The following is an 18,717-nucleotide window of genomic DNA, read 5'->3' as shown; positions in this document are numbered from 1 at the left end:
GACCTTGAAGATCATGTCACCTGAAAATAAGCATGTTTGCTATGGATTGAGAAAACTCAAAAGACACTCCTCAAAATAGGACAAAAATAGGTTATGAGGTTTGAAAAGAATTTTGATGCAACAATGGAGCCTTAATATTTTAGTGGTAATGTAGTTTTAAGAAAGGCTTGGGCATCTGAAGTAAATGGGAATATTTGGTCTTCTCCTGCAGCAAAGTGGGCTGGGAGAAAACCAATGTTACAGTACTACTAGGAGATGGAAAGATTTTTGTTTATGACTTAATGACCAGCTCAAGTCATTAAATCTGAAAGAGCCCCGAAACCTCTGTGGTTTGTAGTTAAGAAAAATTGATTCTGTTATCATAACATGTTACACTGTGCAGGAACTCTTCCTTCTAATTTTACTTGTTTACAACACACTGCTGGTTGGTTCTTCGTTTTTTTTTTAGGGAAATCTTTTAAGTATGACAGTAGTTAGCAAAACTGAAATTGAAGAAAGTGCTTGTTCTGCTTTGAAACGATGCCAGTTTTCCTCCTATAAAGTTGAAGGGATATTTACAGTCTTTGGCTTATTGTGAGTCTTCATGGTCCAGTTCCAGACAGAGAGAATATCAGCACTAAAAATACAGCTGTGCAGATGCCTGGCATATCTGGACAGCACTGGGAGGCAGCACGCTTCTGTGGATAGGGCACTGCAGTGGGAGTCTGCAAAGGGAGGTTCTGTTTGCAGCTCTTCTACCAAATCATTGTCGGATTTTAGGAAAGCAGAGTTACCTTCCTGTGCTCCAGCTTCCTCTGTATGAAACAATGTTAATATGGCTGGTTGCCTTTGTAGAACATTTTGATGTTTATATTTATTTTGATAAGAAGGCAACATCAGGGCTGAACATTTTCCTTAGTGGGAACATAAGATCTGCCCCTCCTCCTACTCCGCTTACACCGTTGGAGAAACTCCCAACCACTTTTGTGAGGGTTTCCTCTCACTGGTACAGACAGTATTTCTGTGCCTCAGAACACAGGACTTAACCTGTAGGGAATCAACTGTTAAGAAAATTGTAGTGAATTGAAGTAATTTCACAGAAGTTCAGTGTAAGAGTTTTAAAGGCAAATAATATATTGCTAAGGGAAGTAGCTCAAAGTAATCATTCACTTGGCAAAGAACCACAAAGGGCTTGAGGGTATCTTCAGCTCTATCCTGTCTATTTTGCACTGTAAGAACAGTACAGCTTGCCTTCCATTCTCTGAACACTTATTCTATCTTGTAATGATTTCTGCTTGTCTGTGCATCGTGTGTGTGTGTGTGTGTGTGTGTGTGTGAACTTCTTATGATCTGAACTTCTGTGTAATGGTCAGGAATAAAGGAATACAGACGTGCACAGAACCACTTGAGTCTTATCTCCATGCAGTTGATTCAAAACTTTTAGTTAGTGATTAGACTGCAGATGAATTATAGTGTATATGGCATATGGATATAGAAAGGCTCGTTAATTCTGGCATTAATCTGTCTTGTTTGGCTCTACAGTACAGAACCAGTTGTGCTGAGGGTTCTAGGAGAATGATCTCTTCATGGTAATGACTATACGAACAGTTATTAATTAACTGATTGTCCATATTGTATCTCTAGGAAAAAATGAATTCAAGGAGATGATTCAGAGCTGTTGGAAAAATCTACAGCATGCCTTTGGCATGTGCCAGATAAGATGTCTTGTCATTTAAGACACAGCACAGTTGTTTAACAGAATTTTAACAGTCTTTGTATGAACACCATTCCTATTATAAGATCAGTTTTGCTGAAATATTTAAAAATGCAATAATGGCACAACATAAAAATGTCAAAAGTAACTCCTGTATTCCTTTGTCCCTTCTTAATGATTATTAGAACCAGACTGTCTTTTTAAATATTAATACCCAAACAACTAATCAGCTTTGATCCACAATTCTTAATAGAAAATCAAGAATAGTGAGACTACTGCACTGAGTAGGAAAAAAAAGAAACAACAAAAAAAGTTACAGAATACAAAAAGAAGTGCCTTAGGCTTTGGCTTCAGAGGTTGAACAGTCTAGGTCCAGTCTTACAAAATGGCCTGGAATACCAGTATTCCCACAGAACCTACTGAACACATTTTTTTTTTCCTTCAGATTTTTCATACTACTCACAGAAATTCCACCAATGACAGGTTAACAGGACTGAGGCAAGTGGATTTAATTCAGAGAAAGGCCAAACTGTTGTATTTTGGGATTTGCCTATTAAGGCACAATAAAACTGCTTCAATATGCATAATAAAGCTTGCTTAACATTTAGCTGCTGGAACAAGCGACTAGTTGAAAACCTCAGGCTTCACTGGAGAAAACAGGTATTTTTTCAGGATTGTTGTTGTCCAGAGGCCTGCCAACATGAATTCTGTGCAACAACACAAAACCCAGCAGGTAAATAAAAATATAGCTTTTAAAGAACTTACGTACTTTCTGGCTAATATTACATGGTTTTGAGGGTTGAGATTGTTAGCTGAAGAATTTTTATGTTGATGGGTGGTGACTTTTCAGACCTCACTATTAAAATGTTTAAGCCAACCCAGCCTTCTGTGAAAAAAACATGGCGAGGGAACAAGTAGTCTTTTAAGTTATGTTAAATGAGGGGGTGGCAGCCTTTGGGACAGGACCAGTAAAAGAAAACTGAGAACATCTGAGACCAACAGGCCCTTCATTTTACTCAGCTGCAGCCTGAACAACCTTAGTTCTATGCTATCTCCATTCCACAGTTCTGTTATTTTCTTTTCTTCCATCAGTTCAAAATCTTCATTGCATTCGCATTATATTTTTCACAGGCAAGTCTGAAGCAGAGTTGATTTGAATCATCTCTCTTTGTGCATGTTGGCAAATAGTGCAGCCTAGTAGGAATGGATCTGTAGAGCAAAACGGTGCTGAGGACCTGGCATTCACACTGTATGCATCTCTGGGAGGTTTTTTTGGACTAGCTGTAAACTGTAGTTGAAGTGCTCTATGAGAGTGCAGCAATCTTCCATCTAACGTCATCAGAAAGGTACCCATTTTGCACATTGCACTGCAATGTGATCACAGCACAGTAAGTGGAGCTGACTTGGAGAAAAAGCGTTGCCCCCCTGTGAACTAAACCAGAAATGTAGATTCAGCCATGCCATCCATGTTAACAACCCACACTTTCATGGGGTGAAAGATGTCATGGACAGCATCCACCACATGCAGGTCTAACAGCTTAAGGAATGAGGATCTGCTCTCTCAGCTGAGACTTAATTCCCTCTATTGTAACCGAAGAAAGAGATGTCCCTGAGGAATTCTTTGTCTTTAATAGATGCTACAGTGTGAAGATTCCACTCAAGATGTGCTGCCATTAACTATAAAGAGGGCCCAGAAGACACCTTAAGCAGGATGCCTGCCTTGACTCTTAATGCTGATGAGCACAATCTCATTCTGTTCTATATGTTCTACCCTAATATACAGAATAGTAGTTGTAGTGACCACCAGCGAGGCGCGTTTCGTCTATGGATGGCTCTGATATGAAACTAAAATAGTTTCAGGTCAACTGTACTTTCCCATATTTTGTAGGAGGCAAACTACAAGGAAGACTCGAAAGTTGGAGCTGATCTCTTTTTTTGGCATACATATGGCATCAGAAGGGCTTATCTTTTCTGTGTTGCGTCTGTGTATGTGAATGGAATCAATGTTCAAATTAGGGTGAGGAATAATCTTTCTATGAAGTATATGGAAAATATTTTTTTTTTTCAGAGGTGAATCTAAGCTAGTTCATAACTTTCAGCCTCCAAATCATGCTGCTTGTAGTGAAATTCTGGATTTCTCAGACACTTACATTTTTTTCTTTATCTCATTTGTCCAGTGAAACATTATTATTGGCTGCCACCAAACTTCACTTCACACTGCTTATCTCCATCTCTTGTAGCACGAAGTGTTTCACATCACAGTGTTTCACATTCCCATTTCACACCACAGTGTAACCTACTGCACGTGAACCCAGTGGTTCACATTCCCATCCTTAGAATATACCGATATTTCTAGGGTTCAGAGGTCTCCTAGCTAATGACAGAAAGAGCTTAATTTATTTTGATCTCGTTTTCTTAGCCTGTACATTTTCAGCATAGTGGTATAAGAAGTATTTGTCGATAGTACAGGTTTTGCCACTTCAACTCACTGCTGTGCAGCAGCAGGACTATGGCACAGGGAGACAAATGTGCAGAAATGTCTCGTCAGCTTCATCCACACGGAAGCTTAGACACATTTGTGTGCTTCCAAAGTGACTTAATTGGTATTTGGCATTTATTCCTCTTAGCACATAAATTCTCAATCTAACAGCCAAGTTGAGCTGTAGCAATTTTGTGCTTGTGAAAAAAATGGGAACACAAAAACCAAATCCCACATGACAAATTTAGTCATTTTGAAATGCTAACTCTCAGGAAAGGTAAATGGAGAAGAATATCAAAGAGAATAGCTGCTAACCTGTGGAGAAATCCAGGGCCTGATAGGAGCCGCATGCAGCCACTGCAGCAGTGCCAAATCATACTTTACACTTTTGGACAACACTGTTTTTTAAATGGACTTCAGTGCTCTCTATATTGTTTTCCTTTCCACTGCAGATCCTCATGAGCAGCACCTTTAGCAGAAGGGCACCTCCTGCTTGAGGAACACAGGCCAAAAAACATCCCACACCTCATCAATAAGAAAATTACACAAATGAATTGTTTCCAGCCTATTGATTTACCCCTTGATCTTTGCTGCTGTGATTGTAGTCCATGGGCCCTAGGCCATCTGAACTAGCAAAATTCTTTCAGAAAATGGTATTCTATGGAGCCACAATTGTTCTGTGCATAACACCTGATATCTCACAAGTTTTTGTTAAAGCTGGTTAGGTTCCACATAGGTATCTGCCAGGACAGATATGTTAGATGCTCGGACATTCATGTGGTTCACCTGAGATCTCCCTAGTGAAAAAATATAAAACTGACAAGTTCAATATGTAACCTATGAATGAGCATAACTCTCAGAATTCAAGAGTTAGTTATTGTGGTCAAATTTTTACTAAAATGAATTCAGAAAACTTTGGAATAAACTGCAAACCTGGAAAGCCCTGCTTTTCAGTTGGCTGTTGCCATAGTTCTTTCCCTCTTAGCAGCTCACACATAGTCTAAAAATCCTGGGAAACAATTGGGTAGCACAGTGACAGGAGTGTATTGTTTTGGATTTGCATTTTAACAGAACTAAAGAACATTATGCTAAGGGAAAGGGGACATCCCAACAACACAGTTCAGTGGGCTCTTACATGACACAGTTCGAATATGAGCATTGCTAGAGAGATTGAAAACGAGTCTGGTGATTTTAAGGCATTATCTGAGGGCACAGCAGAATTCAGCAGTAAGAGCCTATGGAATCCCCAGAACTACTTAGTGGGTATGTCAAGTGAAGAGCTAGATAATGTGTGGAGTGCCATCTTGGCTAATGTCTTCCTTATAGGGTGATACTGTTCTTAATCCCAGTATTGATGTATGAAATAAAACAAGGGAAGAAGCCTGTGCTTACTGGAGCCTGGCTTTTGCACTGGACATAGGGTGCTGGAGAGTCTCTGCTTGGCGGTGTTGGCATGAGCCAGTCTAGATGTGTGTGCTGATGTGCATCTCTGCCTCTACTTCCCTTCCATAGTGACTGGGAGATGTGGCACCAATCTGACCCTTCTGTGTTCTCTGGATCCTGAGGTGTCTCTGGGCCTTCTTACAGCCAACTGCTCTGCTTGCGGGACAGAACTGAATTTCACTTGCATTATTCTTTTCACTAAGAGATTATCAATTTGGGAGTTTTGGTAGACACAAGTGAGGAAAGAGACATGGTAAAAGAATACCTACAGATATTAACGACATGATCAGAAAATGTCATGAGCTTAGGCTGCTTAAATGCTATCTAACACTTTTGAGACAACTTTATGAGGTAATAGGTGCCAAGGGGTTATCTGGCAATACACCTGCAACAAAGAAATAATCAAAGATGAAAGCCAGTCTGAAACTAAGAGTTAGCAACAATATCCAGAAATGAGCCTGTGAACACAGCAAGGCAGCAGAATAGCAACTGGAAACTGTCAGTTGGTCCATTGCTGTGGCTGAGACCACACATCTCATGCAGTTGTAGGCGTGCTGATAACAGAAATATGTTAACAGTTTGACAAGATTTCAGAGAAAAGGATGGGGGAAGGGGTTTCCTTTGGAGCTCAGGACTCTCAAGGTCTGTCCATGTCACTCTTTGGCACCTTCTGTAAATTTGAGACCTGAGGACCTTAAAAGGACTGAACCAAATTCTTCCTTAAGCTATTTCTAGATGCAAAGGTGAAGCTTTGCAGCAGTCAACCAACTAAGTAGCGTGGCAGCAAAACTTGGCTCAAACTCTTTAGCGTAAGTAAGTAATGAAATAATGGAGAATATACTGGTCTTTATATTTTTGGAAAAAAGTAAGGTTGATTCTGGTAGGTATGGGGAAAAATAGTGGGAAATGGAATGACATAAGCAAAAACCAAGTCAATATAATTAGAAAACAAAATCCTGCTAGGATGCAGGACTCCAAGGAGTTCTGTTACCAGAGTGATTTAAAAATAGGAGAAAAAAATGACTAATCCTAAACTGAAAGAGAATACGAAACTGTAAATCTCCATCTTTAATTTCTAGAAGAAAAAATCTGAGAATAACTCTATTTAGAGAAATGCCAGAACTATTCTGTTTCTACGATGGAATTTTTGCTTGACCCCTGAAGAAATTAAAAACCTGAGAATTTGTTTCCATGGTTCTCGTTCCAACTTCAAGTACAGTTTCCTGGGCTTACGTTTTCCCACTTTTCTAGGAAAAAAAGAAAAAAGGAAAGCCCTCTCTCACCTCTCACTTCCCTATGTATACATTCTCGATATTTAAGCAGGTATTTCATTGGAATGTTTGTCTACACCATGTTAGTAATTAAATCCATGAGTTCTGCCAGTCACATGAACTCAGCATTTTATTTTAGTTCAATGAGGAGTTATGTAATCATTTATAGTCTGAACTGCATTCGTCACTGTTTGCAGTGCTTCTTACCACGGGATGCATTCGTTCTGAGTTTTGCCTAATTACAAGGACATTTTTCTGTCTGTGGGAAGACTTAAGCTACGCTAAAATGCTTAAAAGTTTCAAGTCACCAATGTCAATTTATGTACCATGACTTCACTAACGAAAACTAACCTTCACATAACAACTCAGAGGATCAAAGTAAATGTGTGTAGCTCCCATTAAACACAGCAGCATCTTACTTTATTCTACCATTATTTGTTAATGTGAGTTTTAGAATTAATAGTTAATAACAACAATATATAAATAATATAAAAATAATACATAAATACATTGTTAAATATTACATAGAACACTATATCACTAATAATATGTGTAATTTAAAATTCTTTGAACGTTTAAAATGAAATGAAGCAACCTATAAGAGGAGATGATATAAGTTACCACTGACAAGGAATTTAGTGCAGTGCCTCATACGTTTGGTGCAGTGATCTCATATGTTTGTGTACAAGATCCTGAATTAAAAAACTTGTTAAACAGACAGAGTTGCTTAGGAAGGCTAATAACTTCTAACATTATTATACAACATAATAACTTTTCAGTCAGAATTGTATTTAATTTAAACTGCTGGGAGAAGAAAATTCACATCCAAAACATGTATCATAAATGTCTTGTGAAGGTTGATGTTTGACGTTTCTTTAACACATTATCTTCTGAATTGCCTGAGCAACATCCTCTCAAAATACCATTTAAAAACATCTCCCAGAATAAAATGACAATGTGATTTGTTTTCCATTCGCCATCTTCTTTCTGCTATCTCTATATAATAAACAACTTCCTACAGACTTTTACTTTTAACATTTGAAGTTTGATGTCAGAATGTAATTTCTGAGAAGCAGATGAACTCAAGTATTCCCTCTTGCTGAATGAGCCTGCACCCAGCAGCCGTTAACTGGGACATACACAAACAGGAATATCAAACGCTGCTTTTGCCATGTGATCTCTTCCACTGCACACACAAATATAGAACATGACCATAAAAAGTAACAGAACATGCTCTCTGCTAAGTAATTTATTGCGGTTGATGCTAGATCGGTATGCCAGCTGGAATTACCTTCCCAGCTCCTACTGTTTTCACATATACAGATAATAAAGGCTATGCACTGCAGCAGATTCCAAACGAAAAAATATCAGCTTTATTATCAAGGAGCAAAACTCTGCAGAAGCAGCTTAAGCAAACTGAACTGAAAATGTTTGCTAGTGACTCACAGAAGGAGTTCAAGATCTGAAAGAATACTTCAGCCTGCAACATTTTCACAGAGGGGAAAAATACTGCTTTTTGTGTGATACCGTTTCTCTTCCTTCTTTGCTAAGCACAGAAAAGTCTAAGGATCATTATACATGTAGGAGCTTTCTTTTAGTCTGAATTCCTTGCTCATTAGTTTATAAGCTGCAAGAGCTGAGCTAATTTATTTTTGCAGGGCATTTTCCCCTCCCCTTTTTTTTTTTTTTTTTTTTAAAGGCACCACGTATGACATCCCAACATGACAGGAACTCAGTAAATCCCCTCAGTCTCCACACCGCTGTCTCTGAATGTCTGCAAAGCTACTATGCCATAATCGCAGCCCGCTGGCTCATTCACAGCTTTACATTATAAAGCAAACAGTCTAGACAGCTGAATGACAGAATTACTCTCTTTTCTCTTGCATTTATAGATATGCTGTCATCTTCATTTGCTTTTCTCTACCCTGTGCATTCTGATACACTAATGACTAGCTTTCCTGTTTGGATTCCACACTGACTCTGTGGCTCTAGGCTGTAAATACAACCAGAGCCCAGATGACATTGCATCAATAAAATCCTGGGGGGTGGGGGGAAAAGGACCCCTGATTCTTTCCCTCCCTGGCGTTATCTGGTGTTAACTAGCTTTTTCAAAACTATTAGCCAATACAGCTTTGCAAAAGGATTCTTTTCCCCATTGAGATGGAGATATAAAAAGCCTGATGCTTTTTTGTGTTGTCAGTCTGCAGTGGAGCATACTATTCAAGTTGCATACAATAGGCTGCCTTCAACTAGTTTCAGGTTGTCTGCTTTATAGCTGCATGTAGGACTGTGCAAAAAGTATGTGCAAAAGAGAGGAAAGGAATTAACAGCTGTAGAGTTTTGGATGCCTATCAAAAATGTGCACCTAAGAGTCTTCACTTTAAAAAACCTTCAGTAATTGGACTGGGTTTGTTGTCGCTGAGAAACGAACCTTAACCTGTAGTATTCCCGGCATTGTAACACATGTATCACCTGGCACTTCCTCTTATCTAAAAGATAATTAAATGATAAAAAAATACTTTTTTTGCCATCAACAAGCTGATCAATTCTGTGCAAGCCTGAAAATGCCCAGCTATACATGTGGCCAACTGTGGTTACATTTATGGCAAGGTTTTTATTATTTGTTGCTTTTCTTAATGCTTCTGCAGCTGCCGTTCTGGATCGCAGGAGAATCTCTTTTTACATTTGATCTTTTTTTTTTTCCTTGCTTATTTTGTTGCCATTTGAAAATGAAAGTTTCTGAGCTTTACAGCTGAAAAAATATCAAATTTTTGACATCAGGTTCAGAAAATGTTAAGGGTAAAATTGAGGAGAAGCCACTCCAATTCTCACTTGAAAAGCAGAGAAAATCAGCCTGGTAACACATCACCAAGTAGTGAGCCAGAGCTTCAACTTTCATCAGAGGGGGGACAATGCCAACAATCTGGAGCACTGCATTACATTAGCGGCCATTGGAAATTGTTCACTGGGGAATATTTTACCAACAAGCACGAAGAGTTTTGTGGGCCTCTGGGTGTGACTGTGTTCACAGCCAATATAGATGACTTCTTGAGGCCTGTACCAGTGGGAATTTTGCTGGTTCTCTGCAAATCATGACTCACTTTTACTCTCTGAGATCAGGGACAGATGGAAAAACAACGGATCCCTTCCCTTGCTTGGAACGACATGAATCAAAAGTCTCATCTGGAATATCTGTGCTTTTTTTTCTTTCTTTTTTTTTTCCTTGAGTACATCAAAAGATACTATTTAGTAAAACTTTCAATTTGTATCTCTACGATCCATAATGACAGCAAAATTTCAATAATTCATCCTAGTTGCAGAGAGCTCAGATTTGAGAATACAGAATTTAGTGAACTATGAGCTACCATAAAAAGACAGAACTGAAAGCTGTGCAAGTAGAGACTTCATTCTCTGCACACTCACAGAAGGAAGGTTGAGAGCAGTCCCACAGAAGGGCTGCCCAATGATTGTTCCCAGGACTCATACAGTGTTACTATCCAAAACACTGTGCCCTGCAGAAACCACAAATGACATTTCATTTCATTTCAAATGACATTTCTTAACAACTCCACAGCCTCCCTGAGCTTTCTACTTGTGAAAGGTTACCACTAAAGTAAATAAATCAACTTGATATAAAATGCCTTTTCCTTTTCTTGATGAAAAGCATTGCCTCTTCCAAAATCAGACTAATCCAGAGCTCTGAGAGTATTCAGTCTAGGGGCTAGTATTGATCTTTTTTTCTCTCAATAGCTTACTCCCTAACTTCCAAGTCTATTATACAACATCCCTGTGGGGTAGCAAGAAGTCATTATATTGCCTAGTATCTTCAGCTTCCAGAGAAAAACTGATCCTACTTACAGCCCTATAATGGAAACCTTTGCTTTCTACAGTGATCTTGTATGTATTGGTTCAGAAAAATTTCTTCACTCTGGTTATTGTAAACTTTCTGCTTATTGCAGTACCATGCTAATAACACTAAAAGCAAGCATCTAAGTACACTGTATAAAGTAACAGATAGAAGCAAATGCAGGGATGATACAAAACATGCAGGAAGACAGCCTTTTAATGCAGTGACTCTTGAAACTGTAGGTCAGTTTTCTTACCTCTTGAGGCTCTTGACATTGAGATGCTAACACCAGGAAAGATCTCTGTGCTTGGAAAGCAGCACGTACCATCTCTGCCTGTAAGGAAAAGAGATAAGTTAAATCTTAGCCTGTGACCTCCAGTACTTCTCTTTGGCAGCTCAAAGTCAAGTGTGACAGCTCAAATTTTTCTTGCTGTTTCTCATCTAAATCACAGCAATGCTGACTGGAAAAAATGTACTATAGTGGCTTAGTTATATATATATATATATATATATATATATATTTTTTTTTTTAAATCTGAAGTTAGGCTTCCTATCTTCTTCAGATAGGAAATAAAACAAGTTGATATGCAGCCTTTTGCTTATCATTTATAAGATAAGTCACAGAAGGACTTAATTTTACCATTTCAGAGAATGTTCAGGCATTTTAATGGCAATGTAATGGCAGTGTTTATACTCAGAGTGCAAGATAACAACTTACTACTGCTGAGACCTGCAGCCTGCAAACTTTCTGCTGAATGGTACCTTAGCCTGTAGTGATGTTCAAGAAGAGTTTGGCATATTTATTGAGAGATGAGGCTGTAACTCATTCCTTTCCTGTATTTCCCTGTGCAGACCCTAAGACTGATGGCTATGAGAGATGAGGGTGGCTGAGGCTTTTTGGGCAATTTCCCCCCCAGAACTCTAGAATTTGGACTAAATCTGCATCTGACAAATTTGTTTTTGAACACTACACATTTTCGTTACATTATGAATGATGTATGTTGATTTGAATCCAATCAGTATTTCAGTATCACCTATATCTTATTCAAGTGGATGAGTAATGACTAGAATGATGAGTTATTAGCAAAGAAAAGAACTATTCATAAATAGTATGTATTAGCTATATAAAACTAAACCAAATGCTGTTAAGTTAATCTAATATGAATGAGTACATTCATAATCACTTTGTGAAAGGGTGGGGAAGTTCATGCTATTTGTCTTTGAGGTTCCTTCAGTCTAAAAAGAAAACAAGAAAATTTTATGTATGGGCCTATGTGGGTGCAACTTAAATTACATTAAAGTTAGGAAGTTCATAGCTCAAAGCCAAATGGTGTTTATCTATCTTAAAATGTGATGGCATGAATAAAACTTAATCTGTTAGGATGAAAATCACTGCAAGGAAAGGTGGTAAAAGAGGGCAACTTGGACACTATTTGTGTAGAAGGGGGATGTTATGCTCTGACAAGTTGAGATTTGTAAGAAGGCAGTCATCTCTATAAATGGATAAATAAATAAATAACAAGGGAAATTATATGAGTACAGGAAACAACCTTTTCAGACAGACAAAAATACTATCAAAATGGCAAGGTTTGGGGTTTTTTTAGGCATTTCAGAAGACTGACTTTTGGTACAGAAATTTGTAAAACAACATGCATGCTATTTTAAGCTTAATTTTTGTGCATAAGGAGGACCTTGCAGACCAGCTGACCAAAAAATAATATCTGAGGAGGAGTGATTATGAATAGATTCAGTTCTTCTGAAACTGCAAGATGGACAAAAATAAATCTACAGGTCGGTATTTTTGAGGGGCCAACTTGTGGAAAATAGAAAAAATCAGTGACTGAAGATGAGTGGCCCAAGGAACTCAATTAACTGAATGCAGGAAAGAATGGATTTGCATTAATAATGGAAACAATCTGCACATGCTGGTCAAGAGAAAAATTAGCTAGTCTCTGGATGCATAAACGACTGAAACAAGATACTAGGTACAGAACCTACAAAGAGTGAGATTATCAAGGAAAATTTGGTTCAGAGATTATGAAATAAAAAAGTAAGGGAATGAAGGATAAGTGCCTTGTTGATCTGTCTTTCACAGAGAAGTAAAACTAAGCCATAGGTTTATTTTAGCTACTGGAACAATAAAGAACTCAAGAGATGAATTGAGGCCATGGTCATGAGCTGAAGAGTAAGCTGAGCATCCTTACATTCTTCTTGATGTATAACTTCATAGAGTTATAGAATGGCTTGTGTTGGAAGGGACTTCAAGGATCATCAGGTTCCAATCTCCCTGCCACAGACAGTTGCCAACCACTACATCAAACATCTGATGAGGCTGCCTGGGGCACCATCCAACCCAGCCTTAAACAGCACCAGGGATGGGCATCCACAGCCTCTCCAGGCGCCCTGTTCCAGCACCTCACCACAGTGAAAAAACTTCCCCTGATACCTAATCTAGATCTTCACTCCTTGAGTTTGAAACCATTTCCCCTTGTCCTATCACTGTCTACCTGTGTAAAAAGTTAATTTCCCTCATGGTTATAATCTTCCTCTAAATATTGGAATGCCATAATGAGGTCTCCCTGCAGTCTTCTCCAGACTGAACAAGCCCAGCTACTTCAGCCTGTCTTCATAGGAGAGGTGCTCCATCCCTCTGATCATCTTCATGGCCCTCCTCTGTACCCTCTCCAAGAGCTCCACATCCTTCCTGTGTTGGGGGCCCCAGGCCTGGACGCAGTACTGCAGATGGGGCCTCAAAGAGCAGAGTAGAAAGGGACAATCACCTTCCTCGCTCTGCTGGCCACTCCTCTCCTGATGCAGCCCAGGATACTGTCGGCCTTCCGAGTTGCAAGCACTCACTGCTGGCTCATTTTGGGTTTTCCATCTACCAGAACCCATAAGTCCTCCTCAGCAGGGCAGCCAACTCTCAAGGTGTTCTTCTCCTAGTTTGTGTATATTTCTGGGATTACCCTGACCCAAGCGCAAAGTCTTGCACTTTGCTTTGCTGAACCTCGTTAGTTTTACATGGGCCCAGTGTTTGAACTTACTAAAATCCCTCTGGATGGCATTGCTTCCTTTTAAGATAACTTTGTTGGCAGAGGTAATATGAACAGGATAAAACTTAGCTATTATGTCCTCTTCCTCCCTCCTAGTTTAAAACAATGCTAAATTTGGGATCTAAACAAGGAATCAATTGATTGGAAATGCTAAAGACTGGTAAATTCAAGTAGAAAAGCCAGGGAGGAGCCTTTCTGAAAAGAGTATATGCAGTTCTACAGCTGATGTGACAAAACAATTTATGGTAGAGTTACAGAAGTCCATTGGAGAGGACACTGTAAGAACCTCTCTGGAATTCTCTGTAAATCACTAGTCATTTTTATTAAAGAAAGATGAGCTTAAATTAGAACTGATGTAGAAAAAAACTATTTGGATATTTAGAGTAATGGAGTAGCTGTCTTACATAGATACATTTTCATAAAGTTTCATTTGTGCTTAGTAGCACAGTGGGTAAGGAATATGATGATTCTTTCTCATACAGAAGGTAAATATCAAAGGAAGAAGAGCTCTGGTCACAGGTCTGTAAACTGGGTCACAAACATAGTCTCATCTTCAGATTTCAGCTAACCCAGAGAGTGAAGTTCAGAAGGGTTCTTCCAAATTCCTACAAAGAGCCAACATTATTTTAAGACAGAACTTTGAATGCTGATAGATTACAAAACAAGACTTTGAAAATAAAAAGTCTGGCTTTTTTTTTTTTTTTTAAATACTGCATTAAATCCATACTTTTGGGTTCCCACTTACACATGTAGACTGAGTAGAACTTCTTTCTCCCCTCAGAGTATGACGTTAACAACTGTTTTTGTGCCTGATTTTTCACTTCTTTTCTGCTGATGCTCTAGCTTTCCACATTATTTTTATTATCCCTTACTTACTGTAGGACATTGGAAACATTCAGTGGTCAGTGGACTCCTATGGACTGGTGATACCATATCCCTGAGATTATCCAGCCCCATAGGCTTTTAGCTGTATAGGGGGAAAAGCACTTACCTTTGAAATTAAATCTTAATCAAAGGATTGTGCTAACACAGATTTTGAATTTTTACGAGCCCAATTTCACAAGACTTCTGCAACAGACACTTCCTTCTTTCTCTAGCAGCATTAAAAATGGGTTTCTGAGTTGAATGTTTCCAAACATGCAGTATTTCTTTCCATGCATCCTACCAAAGTATTAGAAGACCTTCTTCTCATTAAGAATGCATTGGTTCGGTTTATCACCACCTCAATTCTTTCAGTATTTGAAATGTGACACTTCGTTGCTCCTTCCTTCTTCCTTCTTTTTAGCAAGCCGGCTGTGTAACCAAGCAGAAGCACTTTTTAATGTGGAACTGACTCTTTCATTTGACCTCCATATCCACTGAAGTCTAGTAAGTGAAAATGGATCGGAGGGATTTTTCTCAACAGCTTGTGCTGCTCAGCCAAAAGATTGGCACAGAATAAATCAACTGAGATTCTTTCAGTTATAATGAATGATAGTAATGAAGACTGAGTGTCAAAAATGTATGGAGATTGTGAGTAAATTTATCAGAGAGACTAGAACACAAACTTGCACACATTTTTCTGCAGATAAAAATGGGATATTTTGGAACAGCAGATAGATGATATCTCAAAACTTTGGCTAATCCTTTTGGCATTCTTGGGATTATGTACTGATATAGCAATCATCAGATAGATTCTGCAGCTGAGGCAAACATTTTGAAGGAAGCAAGTTCTTCAGAATATTTTCTATTCCGCTAAAGGCTGGAGGAGATGGCTGTGACTTTGGGCTCGAATGCCCAGACTGCCTGCATGCCATTCTCCTCAGTTTCCCAAACAGTAAATTGTAGAAGAAGCTGTCTTAATCCTCTACCTAAGGTGTGCTTCATAGCTGCCTTAGGTGGTTACTGTGACTGGAAGTGAAGAATTCTGACATGTCAGCCCAGTTCCATTCCTGTTGAAATCTGTGTCTGACTACAGGGACTGGCCTCTCCACCAACGTCACAGTAAGAGCATAGGCAGACCTCTTCACAGTTCAGCCTGCAGAAATTAATGGAGGAATCATTTGTCCTTAAGATATCTCTTTCTTATTTTAAACATCTTATTCAATCTAAGTTGCCCATCACACTGGTATCCAAGCACTAATGAATACAAATATTATTTATGTAACAACAGTTTGGCAGCCTACAAGAGGAAGACAAGCACATGCATTCATCTTGTTATGAGTAAATTCAGTTTTTGGAAAAAAAAATAGTAAAATAAAATAGAAATAAGAGAAACAAAAGATTTCCTAATGAAATTCAGTCAATAAAATTAATCTATTGACCCAATAATATAAATTGACAGGTGTGATTGTATTTAATAATGTATTTCCTTAGTCATAGCACTAAAAAGCATAATGTAAATACCAGAATTCACTGAACTTCTGTATTTGGAAAATAATACACATCTGCATATATATACACTCGGACATTAACAGTGATAATTTGCAAATCAAAATACAGATAGATGTACATTTTGGATTTTGAAAATACCCACAATAACTTTGTTCTGAAACAAAATATTAAAGAGGACATTGCAAAAGAGAGTGAGGATTTAGTTAGTGGCCCAGAGTTTTAATCACAGGTTTTGCAGCAATCATTTGAGGTCCTTTTGGTCTAGCAAAAGACACAATGACTGTTGGCAAATAGCAACTACAGATGGAACTTCAGTTTCATGGGCTAATACCCAATCTTTCTGTGAAGGGAACAATACTGCCAGAGAAGGAGAAAGAGTTCATCTTCTACATTCTGCTTTCAAGAGCCTCTACAAAGTGAAGTGGAGAAGTGGCTGGTGGCTTAAATGGAGAAACAAGAAATGGAAAAAGAATGGTGTTTAGATTAAGTATGGGGCTGCCATAGAAACTTCCCAGGCCAGCTGAAGAGATACAATTTGTTTTGTATGGTTAATTGGCTGATATAGATTTCTTTTTAGAATTGAGCCAAATGCTGAAGTTAGTGGCAGTTCTCCAAGCAATGCACTTGATACGGGAAAAGAGAAGAAAGAAAAAAACCTATCACTTTTCTCTTACTGGTGTATGCAGAAAACAGGGTTGAAATTGTGGTCAAAATTGAAGTCAGTGGGAAATTTGCCACTGATTTTGATGGAGCCAGACTGCACCCCAGATGTTTTCTTTTCTATTTTCAGTTACAGATAAATTTGGCTACCACTAATCAGCTGTCCTGTATTTTTATAGTGTTTTTCAGTCTCCATAGCTATGTCTATATTAGGTAATTTTTGCTAATATTTCTCAGCATTGCTTCTGCCTGTCCAGTACCAATCTAAGGTTAGAACAGGGCTGGTCTTTCTAGCAGTTTATATCTATTGGTGTCTTAAACACTGTCATTTAACTGTGCACAGTGCTAGCCAAAGTTATTTATTTGTTGTTTCAGAGAAACATCTGTAACTAAGTTCACCAATTTTACCTTTCAGATAGCTTGACTGTGATTTAAAATACTCAGAGCTCTTACAGCTCTTACTTCCAGTGAAGCTAATGACCTAAGACAGATAGTAATTGTTTGGCACAAATCTTTACTCACCTGTCGTTTTAGTTGTCTGTATTACATGAACTGTATAGATGCAGGGGAGCAAAGGAGAACTTAAAGCTACATCAACTTCTTTTACACAAATTACAAAAATATTGCCCTAGAGAAAGAATATACAGTCTCTTTTGCACTATAAAATTTGCTCCAGTGTTCTAGAATTTATGCTCTACCAGTTTTGAGTGATGTGAACAGGGCTTATTGAGCTTAAGGGACTGTTAATTTTAAAACCTGAAGAATGTCACTAAAATGCCAGCTTTGTTAAATAATTCTTTATTAATTTGCATAGCAGAAGTAGTCAATTATTTTCTTCATCTGTCATTTCAAACAGATAAATATTTGGCTGGAGGGCCACTAAGGCTACTAACTACTGCCGAGCGAAAAAGTAGATCATATTCTTCCAAAACATCTCTAATATCCCCCAACCACTAGAGAAGAAGAGCAATACCAGACCAAATCTGAACTAGTTGATGCTTTCTAACTGCATTTTTCACTTCCAGATTCTTCAGTTCTCCATGAATCTCCTTGCAAATAGCCAAAAATCTCTCATGACCTCTGCTCCTTTCAGCTCTTATAGGGAAGTTCTGAAAACAAATGTAGAGTACTGATGGTTGAAGATTCAGTATAGGAAAGTACTGAGAACTGTGTGCAAGAATTAGTCCAGACATTACTGGAGTTGTGATCTATTTACAGACTAGAGTTTTTGTTTGTTTGTTTGTTTGCTTTCAATACCTTTACTTTGAAGATTTTCAAGAATTCAAGTTTGCCACTAACATGGCAATCTGCTATCTTCTGCAAGGAGCCAGTTACCTGCTAAAGATTTCAAATCTAGATTTCAAATCTACCTCATTGCATTGTGTATAGTTCAGGATCTGCATTTAAAGGACTCTACGCCAGTGGAAGTAAAAGACAGTACTGGCACATTGCAATCTGTGATCTTCCAGCCTCTGGGGCTTATCTGGACATTCCCAACACTGATTCTCAGCTGTGAAGAACTTGTGTTGACATGTTCTGCCTTTATAATACATAAATACTGATCATCATTAAAAATAACCAAACAACTACAACAAAAAAAGCAAAACCAGCTGATAAAAACATCCAGATATTTTAAGAACAAATATAAAAAATAACAAATGGATTCTTTACAATACGGAGGAGACATCACTACAGTCCTTACTAGGCCAGCATTGCTGATTTGAGATTTTAATAACTAAAGACAGTCACAGTATATTTCATGAGATATAGAATATGTGAAGCAGCAGCCAGTGATCAGTTGATTTTGACCTGCCTTCAAATTGCCTCCAGAAGTCCTGAGTTGAAAGGCTAACACTATAAGAGAATGACCACTCAGAAAATGATGCAATTTTCCAAAG

At 38.3% G+C, this 18,717-nt stretch overlaps 2 protein-coding genes across 4 annotated transcripts in view; one reads left to right on the top strand and one right to left on the bottom strand.

Moving 5' to 3' along the window:
- LOC146544590 (uncharacterized) overlaps positions 1-18,717 on the top strand; it is a 105,700-nt gene that overhangs the window by 27,062 nt on the left and 59,921 nt on the right. The gene's annotated exons all lie outside the window — the stretch shown is intronic.
- The window catches only part of CAP2 (cyclase associated actin cytoskeleton regulatory protein 2), a 66,646-nt gene that overhangs the window by 23,712 nt on the left and 24,217 nt on the right, over positions 1-18,717 (bottom strand). For both annotated transcript variants that reach the window (XM_085220174.1, XM_085220173.1), the window contains exon 4: positions 10,990-11,067. In XM_085220174.1, the coding sequence (XP_085076300.1) occupies positions 10,990-11,067 (78 nt within the window). The remainder of the gene's footprint in view (positions 1-10,989; positions 11,068-18,717) is intronic.

This window comes from Meleagris gallopavo, chromosome 3, assembly GCF_905368555.1.
Source record: "Meleagris gallopavo chromosome 3, MGAL_WU_HG_1.1, whole genome shotgun sequence".
In the NCBI taxonomy this organism is placed as follows: domain Eukaryota; kingdom Metazoa; phylum Chordata; class Aves; order Galliformes; family Phasianidae; genus Meleagris; species Meleagris gallopavo.
Note: the sequence above shows the minus strand (reverse complement) of the source record. Positions and strands in the feature narration are given on the sequence as shown.